Here is a 23,588-nt window from a genome sequence, read left to right as displayed (position 1 = left end):
CAATGTGTTCAGTATTTATTTTATTAACTATCTTTTTGGCTTGAATATTAATTATACTCCTTACGTTAATGAATTTAATTTAATGCGAGTAGAATATAAAAACAAAATGAACATAAATGAAAAATAATTAAAAAAGGGGAAAGTAAAGAGATGTAGTTAGAATTAGAAACTTCAACGACGTCGACAGCCCCGTCAGATCCTCCAGTTCCCAGGGTCTCCATTCCATTCCTTCCCGCTGTGTGTGAGAGAGAGTGAGGAAGGAACCGACGACCCTCTCTCACATGGCGTCGTGATTTTGGCAGTTTTCTTCCTTCCAGATCGTGGGTCTTGCAAATTTGGACTATTTCTACTGTTCTATTCCTTGGGGGTACTTCCTCTTTTCTTTTACTTCTCTGTTCTTTGTCACTTTATTCCCATTGATAAAAGCTTCAGCATCTTTATCTTTTCATTTCTTTTTTGCTAAACTAAATCTGATGTTCTGAACTTGGAAGCTACGTCACACTGGCTGTTGATGGCTTCTGGAGAAAATTCGTCAAAGCTTGCCGAGAGGATTCAGATGATGTTAGTGGCTCTTGGATGTTGAGTGACTCAAGCCTTTGAGCAATTTTTTTTTTTGGGGGGAGGGGTCTTTGAAGAGGTAAGTGAGTGACTTTCGGAAGGCGTGTAATGAATTTTGAGGAGGACCATCGAGATTTATGCGTGGATTTTACTCTTGACTCTGAGTCGCTGTGGTTGATTATTTCGAATTGACTAAGCGGAGACGTTGTTTCCTGGGGTTAAATTTGGTGATACAGTTCGTTCGAACAGAAGAGCACGTTCTTATCCGATTCTGGTTTGTGGATCATGGTAGAAGCAGATAATAGTGTAGTCTTCAGAAGTTATTCAAACGGCGTTGCTCTGTGAATTTGGTTGTGGTTGTTTTCGCTTAGCGCATCGTGAAAATGACAGGGGAATTGAGGTAAATTTCTTGAGTTTCTGCTACCTGTCAAAAACTAACATAATGATTTTAGAAGTAGATCGTTGATGAACAAGTAACTGTCTCTCTACATGAGAAGCAGATAGGTAACTAATGAGGGTGAAGATCGACCTGTCTATTTAGGACCAGCGCTTTGGAACACTTTTAAGTCACTGTCAAATGCAAAATTCACGTTAATGCTCGTTTACTTCATTCACAAGCATTGCGGGTCGCTCCTATCGGAAGTTTCCTATTCTTAAATCACAATTGGTCATTGTTGAAGGAAGGATTAATATTCGGAATCTCATTTTCCATGTTTTTGTCCCGGCTCTTTTTTATACTAAACTTTCTTTTTTTGGTGGTTCCTTTCATTTTTCTCACCCCCCCCCCCCAAGTGAACTTGGCAGCAAAGAATTAGCAAAACAACCCGTGATGGACCTTCTTTGTCTTCCCTTTTATTTCTTTTTTGGAAGAAAAAATGTTATGGATTCTTGGATAGTGCCAACGACTGATAATTTTTTGACGACAGAAACGTAATTAGTTAGCATTATATTTTGTCTTCGTCTTTCCTTCTGGCGGTTGGATGCAATCTGAAGTTAGCTTGTTGTCACTTTTATTGATTTATCAACTGAAATTAATGGGTCGTTGTCTCCTGAGTTTGGTGTTTATTATCCATGATTAGCTTCTTGCCAATAATGCTCAAATTGGGGGCGTAATATTTTTAACTGCCAGCTATTTCCTTTGCCTTATACTTGAGAAAGGTAAGAATAAGTTCAACAAAGAAACTCCACATGTTTTCCGCTATTGGGGTTTTCAGGTTGTGGGCTTGTTCTGAATAACTCGTGAATTGAGCTGAGAAGAACATCACGCTAGAAGTGAAGAGAGAAATGGGGGCCATTGATGGAGAACAAATGATCAAATGGGAGAAGATGCATGGTGTGAGTGGCCGTGAAGAGAAGATTCTTGTGTCAGTAAGGTTGAGGCCTTTGAGTGATAAGGAAATTGCTGTCAATGAAGTGGCAGATTGGGAATGCATCAATGATACTACCATATTGTACCGGAATACCCTGCGGGAGGGTTCCACATTTCCAAGTGCCTACACATTTGGTAAGTAAACATCTTTCCATTAAGTTGACTTAATTTTGGGAAATTTTTATTGTTATTAAATCTAAATTATATGATTTGTTGTTCTCTTGGCATTGTCAAGAATTGGGAACTGTGGCATAAGTGTTTAATTCAGGAATTAAGCAAATTTGTGACACGCACCCATATTAAGGTGTGTGTGTAAATGCTGTAAAGAATTGCTTTGTCTTACCCAGAGAAAAAGGTTTAATTAACTGATTACTCTCAAGACCATTGGCTTGACATACGTTGGCTAGGAGATGCACTCGTTACCTTATAATCCTTTGTTCAGTTTTTGAAAATGGTTTCTTGGTGATGCAAATCATTTATTTGAATCTGTGTACATCAGTTGCTAAAGTTCCAACATCTTCTATCTTCCTTGTTTGTTTTCTCTTCATTTTTAATTCTTACCTATATATTATACTTAAATATATAACATTTAGTTCTATTGCGGGATAGTGTTTGAAATTGTTTCTTAAGTCATATTTGTATTGGAGGTCCAATTATCGTATAAAGAGGGTTTTTTAATTTTGGTTTTTAATCTGGAGATAGACAGAGTGTTTCAAGGTGACTGCTCCACAAAGCAGGTATATGAGGAAGGAGCTAGAGAAATTGCTCTTTCAGTTGTTAGTGGCATTAACTGTAAGTATATGCTGTTTACTGGCTAGTTTCAATTTACTTTCCACTTAACACCCCAAATGCTTTGACCATGTCTTTGTATTCTTTCAGCGAGCATATTTGCTTATGGACAAACAAGCAGTGGAAAGACATACACTATGAATGGAATAACCGAGTATTCTGTAGCAGACATTTTCGACTATATAAATAGAGTAAAACTACTGACTCGTTGATCTTTTCCTAAACTGTTCAGCATTATTTTTTGCCAGAACTCTCAACTTTCTATTTTTAGTGATCCTTTTCTGTACTGTTTTAGCATGAAGAAAGAGCATTTGTATTGAAGTTCTCAGCAATTGAAATTTATAATGAAGTTGTCAGAGACCTTCTTAGCACAGACAACACTGCATTAAGGCTTCGGGATGATCCTGAGGTAAATGCCTTTAATATATTGAGTTACTGGTTATTCAACAAGACTGTTCTCATGATCTCTCTTTTTAATCAGAGAGGAACCATTGTAGAGAAACTCACAGAAGAAACTCTACGGGACTGGGCACATTTGAAAGAGCTCCTGTCTTTTTGTGAAGGTAGAAGATTTTTCATAATCTTTTTGTTATAAGATGATCTGTATAATTACAGTGCCTGCTATATTCTTGCAGCCCAGAGACAGGTTGGAGAGACATACCTGAACGAAAAGAGTTCGAGATCTCACCAAATTATTAGACTGGTATGTGCCTTCTCTTTCCTTGCTTAAAACATAATGCTTTAGTGTTTTTCCTTGTAGAGCTTTAGTCATGGTTTGCAACCTTGCAGACTGTTGAAAGTTCTGCCCGAGAATTCTTGGGCAAAGGCAACTCAACCACCTTAGCAGCCAGTGTGGTATGTGCATATTTATAACTTCTCCCTAAATAAAATGTTGCTCTGATTTTACATCAACTAAACTTGTTCTATGCAGAATTTTGTTGATTTGGCAGGGAGTGAGCGTGCATCTCAGGCATTATCAGCTGGAACGAGATTGAAAGAAGGATGTCATTACTTAAACTGTCAGGTGTTATACTTGTTCCTTTATGTCATCCTTTGATTCTTTATATTTCTTATTGTACTTGGCATTTAGCCCGGTACGTTTGGAAAACTTGTTTTCAGCACTTTGATGTCAGTCAGCTGTTTAACCTCTTAATTATCTAATTTATCATTTGCGATATTGCTGGCAGTAAGGTTGCCCTTGAGTGTTCTGTGAATCTGGGTATGTGAAACTGATTAGCAGTATTTTACTATTTTCGTTGTTCACACGATAGTTTTCATACAACTGTATAACATGTCAGTTGGATAGTTTTTATTGAAATCCACTAGCAATTGACGCCTTTCTGGAGACGTGATAAGGTTTAGACTAGTTTGTATAATGTGAATGTCACTCAGATGAAAACTTGCACCGAATAGGATGCTATTGTGTTTTTCCTGGTGTCTAATCTTTATCAGATGAAGATACTCCTATTACAGAGCTTTTCATATGTAAAATTTAAAAGTTTCCATCTTTTTCCTTTTTTTTAAATCAGTTTCCATTGACAATTTGATTGGATGCAGTAAGGAGAGACAGGGCCACGTCAACTACAGGGATTCCAAGTTGACTCGCATACTGCAGCCTTGCTTGGGTGGAAATGCAAGAACAGCCATCATTTGCACTTTGAGCAGTGCTCGAAGCCATGTCGAGCAAACTAGAAACACACTTCTTTTTGCTTGTTGTGCTAAGGAAGTGACCACTAAAGCACAGGTTAATGTAGTGATGTCTGATAAGGCCTTGGTTAAGCATTTACAAAAGGAGGTGGCAAGATTGGAGAGCGAGCTGAGAACTCCTACACATGCTGCCTCCAACTGCGATTATGCAGCATTGCTGAGAAAGAAAGACCTCCAGATTGAAAAGGTTATACTGTTGAACTTGTGCTATTCTGTAGCTCAGTCAGTTTATATAACTTAATACCTAAAAGGGTCGCACCATGTTGTGGTAGATCTTAAAAAGCGTTCTTTTGTTTTTTTAGTTGCATGACAGTGTTGTTTTGTTGTGGTTTGGGAGGTCAGGTAGGCATTTTTGTGATTGGAGATGCCTGTTATATTTTCCTTGGCAATACTTGTGCATGCTCAAGTTTCACCTTTTGGCAAATAGCTCCTTCACTTTTTAATTTTGCCAATTGAGTCTGGTTGAAACTTTCAATTCATGGCAAATGTCTCATTTCACCCAATCTTCAAGTCTATGAACTCTAGCTAAAAATTTAATTTGTCTGTGAGTTATCAGATTGAGAAAACCTCACCTAGTAGGACACTTGGTAAATTTATTCTGTCAAAACCCCTCTTCAAATGAGATATATATATTTTCCGTTTATTTTACTTCATGATCTTATTAAGCCCTCTAGAAAAGATAAAGGGAAACCAACAAGGGAACTCAAGAAAGTCATTGAATGGGATCATGTGGTGAATGATACCATTAAAGAGCTAGTTGTTGACGGAACATAATGGCAACATGCAACCCATATAGCTGACTTTACTAAGTGGATTAAGGCATGCTTTTTTTTAAAATTAAAATTCATGATCATTTGATGGAAGGCGCTATATGTCATATGTCAAACGTTGAAGAGCATGATTGCCAAAATTGAAATTACAAGAGTTATAATCACCTATTGATCAAAGTTGAACTTGAAGGAAGAGGTTACGTGTATTTGAGCTAACTAGTATACCATGATTTAGCTACAGCTGGACTGCTGCATATTGATGACACGTTTTTCAAGCACTAGCTTGGTGCCTTTTCCTTTCTCCTTAGATGGTGGTAACATGGATTCCGATGTTTCAGATGGAAAAGGAGATTAGGGAGCTAACCAAGCAGCGTGATCTTGCACAGTCTCGTGTTGAGGATTTGCTACGGATGGTTGGAAATGACCGTAAATCTGCAAAAGTAATTTTCATATCCTTGTTACCAAAAATTTATTGCACATAGTTGATTATGGTATTTCCTACTTTTTCCCTTCAAATTTAAGGGTAGCATTAACAATCATCCTATTTTGCAGGAAGTGGATGATACCTGGGAGGATGAGTGCTCAGTGTCAGAGTCATCAAGCATTTATGGCCCTCATCATGATTTACGCTTTAGAGAGTTCAGCAACCCTCACTTTAATGAAGGATACAATGGAATTAATCCTGAAGGGTCCAATCATCAATCTAATGGTAAGTTCTTTACTAGATTTGAACTGCATCAGATGCTGTTACTATACATTTACTAGATCTTGCTTGTACAGAGTACACTGATGAATATTGCAAAGAAGTTCAATGTATTGAGATGGATGACTCCAACAGAGATAACTCAGAGTATATTGATTCATCAAGAACTGATAACGGGATCTTGGCACAACCAATGCCTGGAGAGGGTGATACTGGTCAGGAAATGATGGGTCCTCTTCACGAAGAAAGGGAAACCAGCCAAATCCAAGACAATTCAGAAGATGTTGCTCTGGAGCCGAGATTGAATGATGCACAAATGACCATTGGTTCATCAAATTCTAGGAACGTTAAGTTAACAAGGAGCTGGAGTTGTACAGAACATCTCATGACTGGATCTCCTGAGTGGTTAGGGGAAACAGAGAGCACACCGGCTAATGGGTTTGCGAAAGGCTTCCTAGGAAGACCAGAAGGTTTACGGAGAAAGTTACCTCCATTAATTTATGGTGATGCCACAAGGTTGTCAAGGAATGATTCTCAGTCTTCTATTGGAACACCCTCCAGAGACGAGTTAAGGGCAAACAGCATGAGAACATCTGCTGATGAGGATATCACTAGCGTCCGAACTTTTGTTGCTGGGATGAAGGAAATGGTAAGAATAAGCCATTTTAATTGCCATTATTGGTCTTAAATTTGCAGGAAAGGATCTGCTAAATTTTTTGCCCCAAGTAACTGACTGGTATCATACTACTTCTGATCTTTTTGATGGGTTAACAGCGCATTTTTGGTTTATCTTTTGCATTATGTCATAACGTTGCATTTAGCTGTTCTTCACAATTATGGAGCTATCGAACCTGAAGAATCTTAAAACTTCTTCTGTAGAAAGACATGTTTCATGAATTGGCATAATTACATCGGCAAATTGTGTCTTCTTTCTGCTTCTCTTCAGGCCATTGGATTTGATGCTTAAAAATTGCATTTGGGTGCTCAGCATTAGTGCCGGCAATTTATGCTCTTGACTAAGTTCTGTTTTCTTACTTGTAGGTTCAGAAGAATGTGAAAGATGTAGGCATAGACCCAATGTTAGAGGCACCTGAAACTCCTTTAGATTGGCCTCTACAATTCAAGAGACAGCAAAAGGAGATATTCGAATTGTGGCAAGCTTGTAGTGTATCGCTGATTCATAGGACATACTTCTTTCTTCTGTTCAGGGGTGATCCAACAGATTCCATTTACATTGAGGTAGAGCTTCGAAGACTGTCTTTCCTCAGGGAAACATTTTCTCATGAAAATAAGAACGTGAAGGATGGACAGATAGCCACACTTTCTTCCAGGTTCCCTCTCTATTTGTGCATTTACTTGAGGATTCATATGGTTGGGTTTGTTGCTTTTATAATGTGTTGACTGTTGAGTGGGCATTAATTCAAGTCGCTGAAATGGTCAACAGAAACTTTTTTTTTTTAATATTTTATTTTATGTGGAATATGGTCCAAAATTTAAAAAAAGAAAAAACTAGGCTATAGTTCGTATGCCTCGGCTATTAGATTTTTCCATAACTCAACATCGCATGACTAGGTCTTTCACTCCACGTGTTATATTTTTATTGAACAATGTGACAACAAATACCTTAAGAACAAAGTTTAATCCATTTAAAAATCATGTGGACAAGCACATCTTATTGTTATTTCGTATGGACTGATGATTCAATACAAACGTGTGGTCTTAAGGAGGAGGAAGTTTGGTTTGGTAACTAGAAGTGGCGGCAAGGAGGATGCCTTAACCAAATCATATGCATAATTTTCTTGAAATTCTGCAACGACATATTAGGATCTGGTTAGAAATTGAACACCACTCTGTGGAATATTGATTGTTTGTCTTTCTCTCATATTAACAGTGAGAGGTCTCTTTGCCGGGAGAGGGAAATGCTCGTCAAGCTTATGAGAAGGCTTTCTGAGGAAGAGAGGAGAAGTCTGTTCAAGAAGTGGGGTATTGGATTGGATTCAAAACGCAGGAGGATGCAGCTGGCGAAGCGTTTATGGAACAACACTGATATGAACCACATCATAGAAAGTGCTTCTGTGATTGCAAAGTTGGTGAGGTTCTCAGAACAGGGGAAGGCTTTTAAGGAGATGTTTGGGCTTAGCTTCTGCACGCCCTGTCAGACAAGGAGAAGATCTTATCCTTGGAAAAATAGTAGAGCATCACTTCTGTAGGCTTTGATATTTGGTATCTATCTGACGCATTCTTTGTTAATGGGAGTGAAACTGTGGCCTAAATTTATTGTTTGAAATAGAGTTGTGCTTTCCGGTCCCCAAAAAAAAAAAAAAAAAGAGTTGTGCTTGGTTTTTCTGCCTGGTTTAGCTGCTTCACTTAGGCATGGTGAGCGTGGTCTCTAGTTTTGTTGTGCCACTTCACGTGTAATGTATCAGTTAATATACCTTCAAATTTGTAGGATTTGCCGACTGATTAATCCCCCTCCTTGGTAAAATGCCGTTGACCGTACCATCAGGTTTTGTCCCCCCAAAAAAATTTACAAAGAAATGTTTTTTTCCCCGATTGCTGTATAATAAAGAACAATAAAGGATACTGTGGGGCCTGCATTAAAAATACAAATGACAAATTCGACAGTTAATTTTAAAATAAAAAATGTTGTTCAACTTCTAAGATGCATGCACCGGTAATAAATCATAAAATTATAAGAATTCATTTTAGGTACATGCGCGCGCACGTATTTATGCGCGCACGATTAACTCTCCAATGAACTTGAGTTATAAATTGGGGTGAATTTCATATCTATTTTATTGAATAAAATATGTGATTTAACTTCATCTCTCGCTACTATTACATAAACATGATACGTTGGATGTATATAAAAGTTTCTCAAAAGACAACAGCATATAAAAATGAAGATTAGTGTCGACATACTCATTTGTTTTACTTTTTGACTGTCAAATACTAAACATGTAATTTCACCCCAAAAGAAAAATTACTTTCTATCCTACATATAATGGCTAGTTGGCGGCTCTAAACTTAAGATCCTGATTTATTCTATCTTTTAAATTTATAATGTGTTCTCAAATTTATAGTATAGTTTCAATATACATGATTAAATAAGAGTAATTTAAAGAAGTCAACACACAGTGTTACAAATAACTAACTAAATTAATTTTTTAATCTTCCCAAATTAATTATCTAGGTTTATATTAAGAATTAATGTAGTACTAAACATTAAAATGATTGATTATGAAACCTAACAAGCTGAAATTTTTTTTTGGTGGTTTGATCTTGTTTTTCTGACATCCCGGTTGCTGCTAAGCACGTGCCTGTGTGGTGGCTGCATTCATCTGAATTGCAACGCCATGGCCGATGCTGTGCGTGAAGAGAACCATGATCATAGTTAGGTTGTACATAGCAGCCACGTTTGACAGAAAGACAACGTAGTATCCAAAGCAGCAACGATGTCGTTTGCATATCCAACATCTTGGGACTAGCCGCCCACGCAACTCTTCTTGTTAACTCCCATTGGATGCACTTCCATCGTCTTTTCCAATGACCTACTATGCTGCCACTTCCCACGGAAATCCTACATCCCCTCAAAAAATCCAACAGTTATCTCTCCAAGCACAGAATCAAGAAGAATTAAACTAACATATAAAGCTTGCTTCTTCTTGTTCTTTTAGCCCTCCCTGCTTGACAGGTATTTCATCATTTATTTATTTACTTGGATCCAAACCCCACCAAAGGATTCTCTTTCAGTTTGTATCTCATATCATTAATTAATACCCCACCCAGCCAAATATCATCCCTCATCACCATCCCCATAAATACCATGACTTTAAAAAGGATCAGTACACACCCACCACTTTCAAAATGTCGTTTCATTGGGACAAAAATAAAAACATGCTCCCAGCAGAGAATTCAGACACAGACAGTATGATTTAATCTCAAAATCTCTCAAACAAGCTTCTTAGACCAACATGATGGGTTCCCACTACCAGTTAACCAGAGCCAAGATTAGGAAGATCTTCCCTAACACCAACCCCATCACCAAGGCAATATTGTTGCGAATTGTCAGCTCTCTGGTAGCCATGGCCTTGCTGCTATGGACAATTCGCTATGGACATGAAGCTGCCACTGCAACAGGAAGATCAACTTTATATAGCCAATGGGTCTCGCGGATTGGGGCTTTGATCATGCTCTTAGCCGTCTTACTTATAGTTGTGGGGCTTCCCATAATTGCAGACCTGTTTCTCAGATTGTCAGAGGAGCTACAATACCCAGAAGAATCTGAAATTCAGCAAAGCGACAACCCAAAAGCTGATATTTCTGTATAATTGTTTGCTGTTTGGTATAAACTACAGGTAGGCACACAGGGAATTATCCTCATTTGATCCTTTCTGCTTTCATTAGTTGCATTGAAGCAGTAGATCTGGCTTCGATGCTTGCAGAAATAGCCCTATGGTTTATCTTCTTTCAAGATTTTGAATGCAGATGGATCGCTGCCATGAATTTGGTGTTAGAATCGCTGGCATATGTAACTTCACGTGAAAAGGAAGATAAAAAAAGGGGTTTGTATTTTTCGGGAGCCTAGACTAAAACTACACTCGCAGGTGTGGCAAACTATGTTCAATTGTTCACCACATACCAGAGTGCATGTGTATGCAAACATAAACCACTGCCAAAGTCATTTAAGAACACAATTAAAAAGAAGACTGTGCATTTCAAGAAACCAAACACGCATTTAGCTTACTTAGCTGAATGATGTGAATCACTTGAAATCACAATTTTTATGATGTGCATAAGGAAGTCTTCTAGTGGTTTCCATTGATTTGCATCTTTTATCAGGGGGTGAATAAGTCTTCTAATCATTCAGTCATATACTCACCAAGTTAAATTGTGATTGTACTAACGACATTTTATCTATTCTGATTGACTTGCTCATCTCTTTCAAACAAAATTGCCGCAGCACTGAGGAAACGTTGCTCAATTCAAATTATAAAGTAAACACGCTCTTGTATGACCAGAATTATCGTGCTCTTGTGGGTTATTGTAGGAATATCCACAGCAAATGAACCGCCCTGAGGCAGCACATGTCAACTAATAGTTTCCAAAGAAGTCACCCGACTCCAAATTGATGCCAAATGATGTGACGATAAATTGTGGCAAACTGATAGCGATTTTGATCACACAGCCCATAAATCCGAAACCTTTTTCTCCCTACAATTATCATGAACAATATATTTGTAGACAATCAATAAAATTTCGATGTCTCAGAGGAATGCTCAAAAGGATCCGATTTCCAATGAGCAGCATATAGGTAGAGAAGACGAACCGTTGACGCTTCGAAAGCCACCGATAGAATTTTCGGCTGCTTTTTTTTTTTTTTTTTGGGTATATATCAACGAAATTGAAACAGAAAACAGAAATGAATATAGAAGCAAGATAGTCGCCAAGCCAATCAAATTCGATTACAAGGGTTATAAGATTACAATTAATCACAGCTCACAACGAAACTTAACCCTCCGCTCCTTCGGATTCGAGAGCAGAACCTCCTAAACTAAAGACTCAGAAGTAAGGCTGTCTGTGCGTTAGCTTAGGATCAGATAAGCTTGAATGGAAGAGGCCAAGGGGTAGACCTAGGAACTTCGACCTTATCCTTAATGCGCTCGATCTTCTTTTCTTTCTTGGGCCTTGCATTGCCATACGATCCCTTGAATCTCTTCCCTCTCTTTGTCTTCTTGTCCCCACGTCCACACAATATCGGCGCCGCTCTGGCATATGACGGCGTCTCCGTCGCCGCCGGTTTGCCCGCCATCACAACCAGCCTCGCCACTGCACCAAACCACTGCATCGTGCCACCAGCCAACACCACCGGTCGCCACGTTCGTCTTCGCTCGCGCTTCAGCAGTGAGAAGGCCAAGAAGATCCTTTATGGGCTTAAATGGTCCGGGCCAAGTTATGGACTGGGAAGATCCTGATCTTCTTCACAGCCACGGACTGCAATGAACCTTCTTTTCGGCCGAACCCCATTACCTACTTGATTCATGTATGATGTATCTGTGGTTCTGTTTACATATTTTTTTTTAAAAAAAATCTGCAATTCTATTTTTCTTCACACACTCTAGTTGATTAATTTAAATAGATTATAAAATTAACTAAGTTAATTATTTATAATAAATATGTATTTTTTTTTCTAAAATATCCTTACTAATCAAGTATATTGGCTAAAACTGTTATTATGACAAAAACTATCTTAAAAAAATAGATAAATATGAAAGACAAAATGTATTGAAATTTTATATTTAAGATCAAAATAAAAATCAAACCAGTTTTATATTAAGGACCAGAGGTAGTATTTAAGAGTGATAATATACAATTTCAAAATCATCAATTTAACATGTTAAAAGTGCAGGGGAAAAATTAGAAAAAATACAATATATTATTTATTTTTTGCCATCAAAATATAACATATTAAAAGTAATTTAGTTGTATTACTCATAAATAGTGAATAGTTGGATTCACTTGGAGCTAAAATTTATTATAAGTATTGATGATTTGATGAATTATCCCCGGCGGGAGGGCGGCATATTTTCTAAGAGCAAATTAATACACACACATATATATGCATTAATATATACATTTTGTTTGGGCCAGAACATTAACATCAATGTATGCAATTAAATCCACGAAAAAGTCGTTATGAATGTTATCGGCAAATGCAAGAGTTATCGTAGTAGTTTGTGACATGGTAACAGAAAAAACTGTCTTGCCGTGACATGTTGAAGAGAGCTGGATTATGATGATTGAAAAGTGGAGGTATGAAATTGCGCGTGTGAAATAATGTCGTCGTCCAATTCTAAGCCGGAAAGAGAGAAATGGGTGATTGATATGATAATGTAGGAGATTGTTGTGGCTTGAAATCAAACACGACAGATGATACTTTACTAAGTTTACTCACATATCACTGTACGGTCTTCTCCCTTCAATCTAAGGACGCGAACTCTTCTGTACTGCCACGACCACACTGAATTAGCCGCAAAGGCTTATCAATGGGAATTTCTGGAGCCGCCGTTCTCACGTGGTCTCCAACTTCTCTTTCTCCCTCCGTTTGGCTCCACGCTTCTCAGTATGCATTTCCGCTGTTATATTCAATTCTTGATGTCCCCTCGTTTCTCCGCTTACTTATCACGCATTCTTTGCTTCCCATGCTTTTTCTTTTTCTTTTTATTTTTATTAGACCCCCGAAGTTAGGAGATTCAAGGTGTGGTGTAGCTCTGATGAAACCCAGAAGGTACATGTTTAAAGTTTATGCCTTTTGTTTACTTAGCGTTTTATCCAGTTTTGAAGCATGTAATCTGAAGATGTTACTCATTGTTATTTGACTTTGAAGGGACCATCATTATGAGCACACATGTTCTAATGGCTCGGGATGATATCCAAAGCCTAATGGTGAAGTTGATTAGCTTCTGTTTCTAGCAGGGCATGCTTTTGTGGCCATTCAAGTTAGGCTTTTCTTGATCTTGTTTTGGCGAATCTGACACTTTGTTAGGATTAAATCCAAAAAAGGAGATCGGTGGGCTTGAAAGCTACAATCTTAGTTGTATAATGTGCATCAATCTATAAGATTTCCGAATTCCAAAATTTGAATAGGGATGGTCTGCTAATTTTCATTGCATATATCTCGTGGTTCATAACCATCATTAATGGGCTTGTTAGGACAGGTTGCCGTGGTTCTACTGAATAATTTTTTAGGTTCATAATGTTAGGCTTCGGATAATCTTGGTATACTTCTGCTTCTTTCAAATCGTTGACCACAGAGTGATTTCAGGAAAACCAAATGATCATATCAGTAACTGGAGCAACAGGCTTTATAGGTAAAAGGTTGGTGCAAAGGCTGCATGCAGGTTATTCTCTACCCGAGGCTCCAACTAGCTAAGTCATTTTTGAATCTAGTATGTTATAAAGCATATGTAATTTCTAATGTATATTCAAGTTCTTCTGTTACCTTAGTCAAGTATGCTCTCACATATATTTGTCGTCAACTTTTAATTCCCTTTACTTCAAAATCCTTCACCATGAAAGCATTCTCTAGCTGTCGTAGATTTCCTAACCAGCAAAAACAAATAGCTTGCCTGGATTTTGTTATCCCTTGCCCGCATATGCATTTTTTTAAATTCGAGCTTTTGCTGGGAAATAATTGAATAACTAAGCTGACATTCTCTTCCCGAAACCAATGATTTTCTTTCAGACAATCATAGAGTCCATGTCTTGACACGCTTTAAATCCAAGGCAGAACAAATTTTTCCGGGTAAGAAGGTAATGATTAAATGTAATAATTTGCATTCACAGGCACACACGCACTCTGAAAAGATATATACTCAGCAAACTCTTCTAGTTTAAGACAAGAGACGAAGATTACGTTTCCCTTTCGCTTGAAAACGGTAGAATAATGTATCTTCCTTTCTAAGTACCATATTCATATTGTCACTAAACATTAATAGATCATTTTGGGTTCCTCCCCTAGAGGAATTTTGTTATTTTCCTAGTAATGGTGGAAAAAGGAATTTCTTTCTGTATTCCAAGGTACATCTTAATACATATATATCACTCTGGTTTAACTGATTAGCTTTTCACACTGCCCTTCGGTTTTACAGCAAAAGACTTTCCAGGAATCAAGATAGCAGACGAGTCGGAATGGAAAGAGTGTATTCATGGCTCAACTGGCGTTGTGAATTTGGCTGGCATGCCCATAAGTACGAGATGGTCTTCCGAGGTATAATCATATTCTTATTCGATCCAGTCTCACACCAAGGCGGTGAACATTAAGAGATGATAGATATCTTAATATTTTCTGCTTCGTCTCTTTGTATGCAATTCTTTAAATTTCAATTTGTTAGTATGTATGCCTTGCCTTTCTTCTTGTGCTGGAAAATCTTACACTCTTGCATTTAGCAACTCTATGAAAATACTAACAAGAAAACATTTTTATCGACATATGTTAATTATATTTTACAATCTGTTGTGGCTCAAGTAATTGTTTAAAAATGTAAATTCTGCAAGACAATATTTGTGAGACTTCAAGATTAGACAATGTAAGGCAATACATTTTGTCCTTACCTCTGTGTTCTCTACACCTGCTTTAAACTGCTGATAATATGGGCACACGCATAACATTAAACTGGTATATTTATGCCAATATTGTAGGTTAAAAAGGAGATCAAGGAGAGCAGAATTAGAGTTACGTCAAAGGTTAGCATTCAGTTCTCTTATGAAAATAATGAAAACAAATATTTTACTTTCTAAAATGTGCACATGAAAAGAATCAAGAGGTGTGTAGAGTTTAAAATTCTTATTCTGACACTTTCATCTCAAAGCAAAGGTTGTAGAATGCATAAACAGTGCACCTGATGATATTCGGCCAAAAGTTTTAGTCAGTGCAACGGCTGTTGGTTACTATGGTATGGATGTACCCAAAGTTATTTCACTGTTAGTAAATACTACGCTTGCTTGTTGGCATTTAATATTAGTAGTTATTACACGTTTTGGTTAGCAAGTTTAGAGCATGTGCTGTACTCACCTGACTCTTTAAGTTGAGGTTGCAGGTTTTGCATATTCCTTATCCCTTTTTAAATATTTTGTTCTTGTGCTGTGGCAGGCACCAGTGAGACCGAAGTGTTTGATGAACAAAGTCCCTCGGGAAAGGATTACTTAGCTGAGGTAATTACAATTTGTATAATTGTTATTAAATGAGAAAATGTAAGCTTTCAAAATGTCCCATGACTATAACAATAACAAGGTGACTAGTCCACTCAATGTCTTAAGAGTACTTACACAGTCAGATGGATTTTCATCTTTCTTATGTTATATTTTTAATAAGAAAGATGTCTCTGAAATCCGTTGATACGTTGAGTTCCATGCATTGTGTAAGAACTTTATGAATACGTAATTGGCTTTCTGTTTGTTTTTCTATTAAGAAGCTGACTGAGAAAAGGAAGATGATCGAGTTGATATTTCTTGATGGAAAAGGTTACCGATGATTACTGAAAATCTAGTCATGCGTTGCAAGTGCGGAGATTATATGAAATTGTTAGCCTTAAAAGTGTCTACTTCAATAATACAGAAGTTAAACAAAGCCAGATGTTGATGGCAGTTTGAGATCAAGGATTGCCATCGTCAAACTTCCACATGGTGCGGCCTGTTTTAAATGAACACTCCTTTAATCATCCAGACTTGGGAAAAAGATGATCACTCAGATAAATAGAACTTCTACAATTGCATTCAACCATAATACTGAAATTTTGATTCAAGTTATATCACCACCAGGATTGTTATTGGGCATTCTGTTATACTGCGGGGACTTGTGTTGGCTCCCTTATGTCTTGAAAAACTGTGGGATTCGAAGTTATAATGATAAAATAGAATGTATGCACTGTGTTGTAGGTTGCACTTGAGCAACTACATTGCTCTGACAGAAGCTGCGCAAATTCTTTCAGGTTTGTAGGGAATGGGAATCAACAGCTCTTAAAGTAAATGGGGATGTAAGATTAGCTCTAATTCGCATTGGTGTTGTTCTTGGCAAAGATGGTGGAGCACTAGGTATGTACATATCAGCTAATGTGCTTCTCGCACTGATTTCATTCTGAACTGTCGAATATTACTGCATTGTAAGTGACAATTATCTATTTGTCTAGCTATGGTTAAAGTTGTCTTGTGGTTCTGAATTGGACGATCAGCGAGATAAACTTTATTTTGGAAATTTCAGACTTTGAAAAAATGTAGATGATTCTTGAATTCATGATACTGTATAAGTGAAACTGATGCATCTTTGAGCCTCTGCAGCCAAAATGGTCCCTCTTTTTATGATGTTTGCTGGTGGACCTCTGGGTTCCGGAAAACAGTGGTATTGCACTCTTTACCTTGTACTCCATAAGAGGTTATTTTGTGGTATTGTTAGTCTGTTATCATGGCATGAAGAAGTTTGGAACCAAATCCTGCTTCGACCCCTTAGCTGACAAGCACCTAAGCTGTTTTACTTGATCTTCCAATTTGCTATAGTAACAATGCAGAATTTTGATGCATCGGTTCATGGTTTTGTTATTGTTTTTAGGAAGGTGCAAATTTGACTGTTGACTTGTTTGTGCAGGTTCTCTTGGATTCATTTGGATGACATTGTCAATTTAGTCTACGAAGCATTATCAAATCCATCTTATAAAGGTGAACGCTCCTGTATACCCATTACCCAAGTTGAACTTTATCAATTTTTCGTACATGTATACCTTCGAAGTAATTGCCATCAAAACCATTGTTCATCAATGTTATCACATTATTCAGTTGAACACATGTTTCTTGGTAGTACTTGAACAGTACTACATTCGGTCCTTAATATAAGAATTAATTTAACTTTTAATTTAATCCTAAATATAAGACCCCAATCCACCTTGTCTCTGGTATTTATCTATTTTTCCTAAGGTAACCCTTGAAGTAGCTGCACATGTTAAATATTTTATCAAATAGTAGTTCTATCTAATACCTATGATTAACAAGAGTATTTTAGAAAAGACAACACCTATTTGTTACAAGTAACTAACTTAACAAACTTTCTTAATCTACTCAAATTAGTCAACTAATTTTTATATTAAGGACTGGAGGCAGTATTATCATTAATGTGGAATCATGATCCTGTTCATTGATTGTTATGAACCTTGGTCAAGAGTCGCTTCTTATTGGATTTGTTTACTTATGATATGTGTTAGGAGTTATCAATGGAACTGCACCAAATCCAGTCAGATTGGCAGAATTGTGTGAACAACTGGGAAATGTCGTTGGTCGCCCATCATGGTTGCCTGTACCTGATTTTGCCCTCAAGGCTGTTCTTGGCGAAGGTGCTACCGTGGTAAAATTCCATATCATCTCTGGTTATTATTTGCTCTGTCCTTATAGTCCAAATAATTCTTAGGTACACTGGATTTATCTATGCATCTCTCTCTACTGCCCATATTGTACTCTTTGCATTAAGTCCCTAAGTTGTTTGCAGGTTTTAGATGGGCAAAAGGTGCTGCCTACAAAAGCTAAGGAGTTGGGTTTCCCTTTCAAATATCGTTATGTGAAAGATGCACTCAAGGCCATTCTTTCATAAACATAGTTTTGACATCAACAACTTCTATATTCTTTATTCTTTGGATTCAGGCCACCGGCATTTCCAAATATCAGAGGCGTCACCAAGGAAATTCCAGAATTCAAGCAAGACGTGCGATCACAACCACCAAGTGGATTTTTCATATAGCAGAGCTAAAATATAGAATTAGTATAATTATGGTTAACTGTGCAATGTATATATCTGTGTGGGGCTACTTCAACTATGTACCCTTCTGATTACTTGTTACGGTGATTCTGACACTCAACGGCAAGTTTTTAAAGAGCTCGAATTTAATCCTCAAGTGATGTTTACATAATATGAAGGTTGGTACTCAACCTATAAATACTTGGACGATTAGATGGGCGTGATCTCTTATTACTGTAAGGCAGTTACATAGGCCGTAGGCTTCTTATTGCATCGTACCGTGTCATCTTCTCATTATATGCAGACAAGTTTAGTAAAGTAGAGTAGAAGTTCGAAGCACTTGATTTAATATTTAATCAGCCCCTTAGAGAGTACTTCTTCCCCATAAAAGCCCGAAATTTTGGCTCTTCTTGTTGAGGAGGTCGTCGATTTGATTCCTTCCCTGCTAGATAGACATAAAAGTAAGAACAGGATTTTAAATTGAAAGGGATTTACGTCTTCTTAATGTTTGAGAAATCGACCGTGTCATCTTCATAGAAAATATGGCATATTTTGTATGATGTTCATATATATATATATATATATATATATATATTGTGAGGTTTATTATTCATGTAAAGTCTTCAACCCAGGTAGATTTTACATATTATGTGTCTATTTCTCTTTAAACATGTTACTGCCAATTTTTAACAGATATAAATATTTGAAAGCAGAAGCGAGTTACCTCTCCTATTTCTGTTGTACGGTACACATCAGATCCAAAAACAATATTTCCTTTAGACTGACGACTATTTCTGTGAGAACCAGGTGCTGCCGAAGACAGTGAATTTCCATTTGAGGGAGATTGATACTTCAATGGTTTTCCATCCAAACGTTTTCCACTACCAGAAAAAGGGTTGAATTTAGGTCCTTTTTCAGCTTGGGCCTCCTTGGCTGTAAAGAGGAACATGAAGTCAGTCAAATATCATTTTTTTTTTTTTGCCAACAGTCAAATATCATATTTAAGAATAAAAGTAACTATCACTATATTACTGCAAATTTCGTCTAAATCCCCCACAAAAATGCTGTGTTTTCCATTTCAAATTTATTTGCCTTCTGCAATAGTATACCAACACAGTTGCGAGGAAGCCATTTGGTACATTTTCTCACTTTCTTTGTTGTTTTGAATGTCATGGTATAAAGTGCCTACGTACAAGATATAATGGCATTAAGATTCATATATTTAGTTAACAAATTGAAAATTTTCACGACATGTATATGCACAATCAATATTTTTATAAAGGCTGTTATGATGGCGTCATCCTATGCTATCCTGTTATCTCATACGACATTAAACATCCAAGATATCAGGATTAAAATTACATTATGTTAAATACTCCCATTAATTTCACGCTAAAAGTTATCTTGAAATGAAGATTCCAGAAACGATCTTATTTACTGTCAGCCTACTCCAATGTGTAAAGCACAGGGCACAATATGAAGAGGAAAAGCACCTTTCTTCAGTGCAGATTTTATGTAATCCAATGAAGGAGCCAAGTCCACCTCACAGTCAGTGTCAGTGATGGTTATTGCATTAGCAGGCTTGGTTTCTATAACATCTATGTAATACTTTTGGTTGTTGTATGCCACCATGAAGCTATCTCCAGTGGTTAAGCAGGTAAAATTTCTCAGAGTGGTCTCTAACCTGCATTTAAAAAAGAAATGGTTACATATCTTAACAGAGTTCTGCATACAAATGTAGGGAGCATAATTTTCTGTTACATAAGACAGAAGACAACAAAATATCTACTGGTTTTATATCATAACCATATAACTATGGAACAGAAAGACGCATGTGATAGTGCTGAAGAACAATTATGTCTATGATAGTTTCAAATGAATAGGCATAACAACAAACAGCATACATATTCTTTTGAAGCATAATATTAATATGAAGGGTCATTCCCATTGCATATATTGATTTTAGAAGAAGCAGATTGATGATTTGCATTAATAAAGATGGTGGTCATCAAACTCACATGGCTTTTGGATTAGCAATATCAAAGAAGTCCTGGGTGTGAGGCTGTAATTTAACATATGTTCCCTTGGGAAGTGCTGCATTTTTCACTTTTACCATGTCTCCCTCTTGTAAAAGCAGGTTCTGCATCATCTGCACAAGTAACAATCCAATAAAATAAAATAAAAAAGAGTTAAGTAAGTCTTAATATTAAGGACCAAAGGAGTAGCTTCCAAAAAGGAGAGTGCGTGTTTAAATTTGAAAATGCCTACCCAGTAAGGCATATATATCACGCCTTCCTCTGAAATGAACTCCAGCACCCCACAATGAGAAACCCTATCAGCAGCATCATTCCGGAGTTCAAACAACATTGGATAATTAATATGTAGAGATGCTGCAGTGTTATATTTAACATTAGCTTTCCAACCTTAGCTTCTTGATAGGATACAACGTAAATAAATCTATGATGATTAGCTTCATTTAGTTATTTAGATAGGCATAAGAGGTAAAATTGAAACAACTGACCTAGACGACCAAGGGCTGATGGAGGCATTATAACTGAAACAAGAAGAATTAAGATCAGTATTAGACAGTTAGTTTGGAGAAGATTGAAGGAAAAAAATAATACCCGTCCCGTCCTAAATATAAAACCTATTTTGTAGTGTAAATTATACTATAAAATGAGTTTTATATTTAGGACCAGAGGAAGTAATAATCTGGCTTGCATGAGGATAATTACTTTTATCACCACTTTCAAGTTGAGGCTGCAGGATTAACGAACATTTAAAAAAAAAAAAAAGATGTTAGAATAGTTGTTGAGGGGGGAAAACAAAAAGAACTTAAATTAATGCTGGTGCATCATTTGTTTTTCACTTTTAACCATGCATTTTTCCCGTTCACCTCCATGTTATTTGCTAGAGACTCTCTAGTATTTATTAATTACATGATGGAGAAAAAAGTGTATTAATTTATCTTTAATAAGTGTAATAGTCTTGCATCAGCAGAGTTGAGCTATATATTTGCATTTCTGGGGACTGCAAACTGAACTTCACACGTGTGTGTGTGTTACAGAAGTTTTGTTCAGTATGAACGTAACTCCTTTTTATTCCGCATGTGAGGCAGCATGAAATGCTTGTTAATAAAGTACGACTCTTTGCATTAAATCGAATGCAGTATAATTGATCAAATACATTCCCCATTTATTAAATTGGCTACAAACTCAATCAACCTTAAAAGATGAATAGAAGCATAAAAACCAGCTCCATGCATGCTCATCGCGAGAAACTCGTGCCACATTTGAGCGAAAATGACAAGTATATATGAAATCTAAAAATAATTACAGCTTTAAATTACCAGGTGATTAAGGGGGTGTTTGAAACCCAAAACCATGGTTTCAGAAGCAATTTCCCGCAAAACGAGGTAATCTCCTCCACATATTTATTTCGTAATCCGTAAAAGTACTTCTGAAACCATGGTTTGGTTTTTAACCAAACACCCCCTAAAACTTCTAAATCATGCTTGACTATATGTAATAAATACTAATGAGCAAATCTGTGAAACCAAACGTACGAAAGAATGCAGACCTTGTCGATAAAAGCAGCAGGGTAACATCGATATGTCCTCTCGAATGCTGTCCCACGGTTCCCATGGTCGTAGGAAAACTGCTGCCGCAAACACAACCAACAGATCATTGGTGTAAGAATAATTGTACTTTTAAACTCTATGTAATTAATTATTCGACTGCATATATGATCATCAGAAGAGTTAATTAGAACAAATGAAAGTACAAATGAAGTATGAGTTCAAACTGATGAAACTGAAAACATAGACTTGCTGATTTTTGGAGAAATCTCAAAGGCAATGCTCACCATGTTTTCTCTTGTAACTTTCTGGGTATTATGGACAGTGATATCAGACGAGCAATCCTCCAAGCTCTCCCCTCTCCCTCTCTCTCTCTCTCTCTCTCTATATATATATATATATATAAACACACAAAACAAGGAAAAGTGATGAATTATGAATGAAAAGTCAATTAGCTGAAATAAAGAAAACTAGCAACCAATTTCAGAGTAGCAATATACAGGATTACGTTAATTACCAGCAAATCAAACAAGTAAGATATGTAGAGCAGTAATAGGGGTCAAGTAATGATAATAATAAAGAAAAAGTAGCAAGAATAGTATACCAGAATTTAAAAGAAAAAAAAAGGTGGTTGGAATAATATGTAGTTTGATCTGAGAATAAATGCAAGACATCTGGAATTGTAGCATTAGAAACAAATACAGCGTAATGTTCCCGCGACGTCGTTTTCTTTTCTCAACGAATAGATTCGGCCGGACTTGCACCATGCAACCAATGAGACCTGGCCAGAATACATAAAAATGACAGGCCAAAAGTGGGATTGAAGGGTATAACAGTAACAAAAGTTTATTAGTTTCTGTTGTCAAAAGAAACAAGTTTATTAATTAGCTTCATTTTCTTCCACATATCAGCTGGGATAGCGTCTTAAACCTTAATATTGAGCATGGTAGTTCCTCTCCCTGCATTCAAAAGGTGTGTTAGGGTGGCTTGAGCTGCTTCTAAACCCACGCTCAAACAAGTGATCATAGATTCATAATTAATATGCTTTCGTAAACACATCAGGAATCTGTAATTCTAATACTGACAACTCTGACTCAGAAGATGTCATGAATTTGTCTCCCAGCTATGAACTCATATGCAAAAGTTTGCAATAAGGATAATCCACAAGGCATCTACTTTATGTCATGAGTCCACTTTAAATTTGTCTTTGTTAAAAATGTGTTTGTCCTGTTGTAATAATTAAAAACATATTTGCTTTTATGTCATGCGTGTCTGAAATCTTTACTTTTATATCTATATAATTATTCTGGATTGTTTGTCATGTTATAATTTCAGTCACTATATAAACCAAGCTTTGCCAATAGTTAGGAGTAGGAGGAGTTTTAATAACTCTCTTATATAATATCAGTGTGCTTTCCTCATGAATTCTCTCCAAAAACCTGTTATCTTTTGAAAGCTTCACTTATAATACTTTTCTTTTAAGAATTTTTTTAGTTAAGAAGGTACAATGTTGTCCTGAGATTTTTTTTTTAAAAAAACCAAACCTGAGGAATATGTTTAAAATATATGAAAATATCAGGGTTTTTTTTATTTCAATTAAAATTAAATGATATATTTTTATTTGAAATTTCATATGATAAATTGATATAATAAATTCAAATTATAAAAAAAATACAATTAATTTCTAATTTCTAAGAATAAATGGTACGGGATTAAAAATTATCATAATTAAAGAGACTCTTTCTTTATTCAATTACATTTTCAATAATAAAACAAAAGCAAAATAAATATCATTTTTAATTAAAAAAATAAAACAAAAAAATTGCTTAACGAATGTA

General features: G+C 36.5%; 3 protein-coding genes across 9 annotated transcripts; 2 read left to right on the top strand and 1 right to left on the bottom strand.

The window, feature by feature from the left end:
- The first annotated feature begins 205 nt into the window (after positions 1-205).
- On the top strand, positions 206-8,381 carry LOC114723625 (kinesin-like protein KIN-7E). Its single transcript, XM_028909827.1, has 16 exons — positions 206-367; positions 492-958; positions 1,773-2,062; positions 2,630-2,719; positions 2,807-2,907; positions 3,012-3,125; positions 3,198-3,279; positions 3,352-3,419; positions 3,506-3,571; positions 3,648-3,735; positions 4,216-4,610; positions 5,532-5,633; positions 5,746-5,902; positions 5,974-6,545; positions 6,938-7,227; positions 7,788-8,381. The coding sequence occupies exons 3-16, from the start codon at positions 1,843-1,845 to the stop codon at positions 8,104-8,106; spliced, it is 2,664 nt and encodes an 887-aa protein (XP_028765660.1). The 5' UTR covers positions 206-367; positions 492-958; positions 1,773-1,842; the 3' UTR covers positions 8,107-8,381.
- Positions 8,382-12,823: 4,442 nt separating this feature from the next.
- LOC114723612 (epimerase family protein SDR39U1 homolog, chloroplastic) lies at positions 12,824-18,330 on the top strand. Of its 3 annotated transcripts, none has more exons than XM_028909809.1 (13): positions 12,824-13,019; positions 13,131-13,184; positions 13,284-13,797; positions 14,142-14,201; positions 14,548-14,666; positions 15,098-15,142; positions 15,273-15,351; positions 15,549-15,610; positions 16,387-16,489; positions 16,733-16,793; positions 17,037-17,107; positions 17,647-17,786; positions 17,928-18,330. In XM_028909809.1, exons 3-13 carry the CDS (start codon positions 13,731-13,733, stop codon positions 18,027-18,029), a joined length of 909 nt encoding a protein of 302 aa, XP_028765642.1. In that variant the 5' UTR covers positions 12,824-13,019; positions 13,131-13,184; positions 13,284-13,730; the 3' UTR covers positions 18,030-18,330. The 3 variants fall into 3 exon arrangements, with proteins under 3 accessions (XP_028765642.1, XP_028765641.1, XP_028765643.1); XM_028909808.1 differs by having other exon boundaries at positions 12,825-13,019; positions 13,722-13,797; XM_028909810.1 differs by lacking the exons at positions 12,824-13,019; positions 13,131-13,184 and having other exon boundaries at positions 13,753-13,797; positions 14,142-14,209.
- Positions 18,308-22,137, bottom strand: LOC114723614 (ubiquitin fusion degradation protein 1 homolog). Of its 5 annotated transcripts, none has more exons than XM_028909811.1 (9): positions 22,038-22,137; positions 21,735-21,830; positions 20,909-20,933; positions 20,695-20,727; positions 20,442-20,563; positions 20,192-20,322; positions 19,667-19,857; positions 18,898-19,106; positions 18,308-18,618 (listed from the first exon to the last, which is right to left on the bottom strand). In XM_028909811.1, exons 1-9 carry the CDS (start codon positions 22,038-22,040, stop codon positions 18,538-18,540), a joined length of 891 nt encoding a protein of 296 aa, XP_028765644.1. In that variant the 5' UTR covers positions 22,041-22,137; the 3' UTR covers positions 18,308-18,537. The 5 variants fall into 5 exon arrangements, with proteins under 5 accessions (XP_028765644.1, XP_028765645.1, XP_028765646.1 ...); XM_028909812.1 differs by having other exon boundaries at positions 18,308-18,615; XM_028909813.1 differs by having other exon boundaries at positions 21,753-21,830.
- Between the last annotated feature and the right edge of the window lie 1,451 nt (positions 22,138-23,588).

The sequence above is a fragment of the Neltuma alba genome, unplaced genomic scaffold (genome assembly GCF_004799145.2).
Source record: "Neltuma alba isolate B1F8T4 unplaced genomic scaffold, ASM479914v2 tig00012148_pilon, whole genome shotgun sequence".
Lineage (NCBI taxonomy): Eukaryota > Viridiplantae > Streptophyta > Magnoliopsida > Fabales > Fabaceae > Neltuma > Neltuma alba.
Note: the sequence above shows the minus strand (reverse complement) of the source record. Positions and strands in the feature narration are given on the sequence as shown.

Excerpts from the sequence above, each read along its gene's own strand:
- LOC114723625 (XM_028909827.1), top strand. The coding sequence starts at position 1,843 with ATGGGGGCCATTGATGGAGAACAAATGATCAAATGGGAGAAGATGCAT. Across the intron at positions 3,736-4,215 it reads AGGATGTCATTACTTAAACT|TTTCCATCTTTTTCCTTTTT; the intron begins GTCAGGTGTTAT and ends AAAATTTAAAAG. Across the intron at positions 7,228-7,787 it reads ATAGCCACACTTTCTTCCAG|TGAGAGGTCTCTTTGCCGGG; the intron begins GTTCCCTCTCTA and ends TCATATTAACAG.
- LOC114723612 (XM_028909809.1), top strand. The coding sequence starts at position 13,731 with ATGATCATATCAGTAACTGGAGCAACAGGCTTTATAGGTAAAAGGTTG. Across the intron at positions 15,143-15,272 it reads GAATTAGAGTTACGTCAAAG|GTTGTAGAATGCATAAACAG; the intron begins GTTAGCATTCAG and ends CTCAAAGCAAAG. Across the intron at positions 15,352-15,548 it reads AACGGCTGTTGGTTACTATG|GCACCAGTGAGACCGAAGTG; the intron begins GTATGGATGTAC and ends GTGCTGTGGCAG.
- LOC114723614 (XM_028909811.1), bottom strand. Across the intron at positions 20,564-20,694 it reads ATCAGCCCTTGGTCGTCTAG|CATCTCTACATATTAATTAT; the intron begins GTCAGTTGTTTC and ends ATAACACTGCAG. Across the intron at positions 18,619-18,897 it reads GTACAACAGAAATAGGAGAG|CAGGGAAGGAATCAAATCGA; the intron begins GTAACTCGCTTC and ends ATGTCTATCTAG.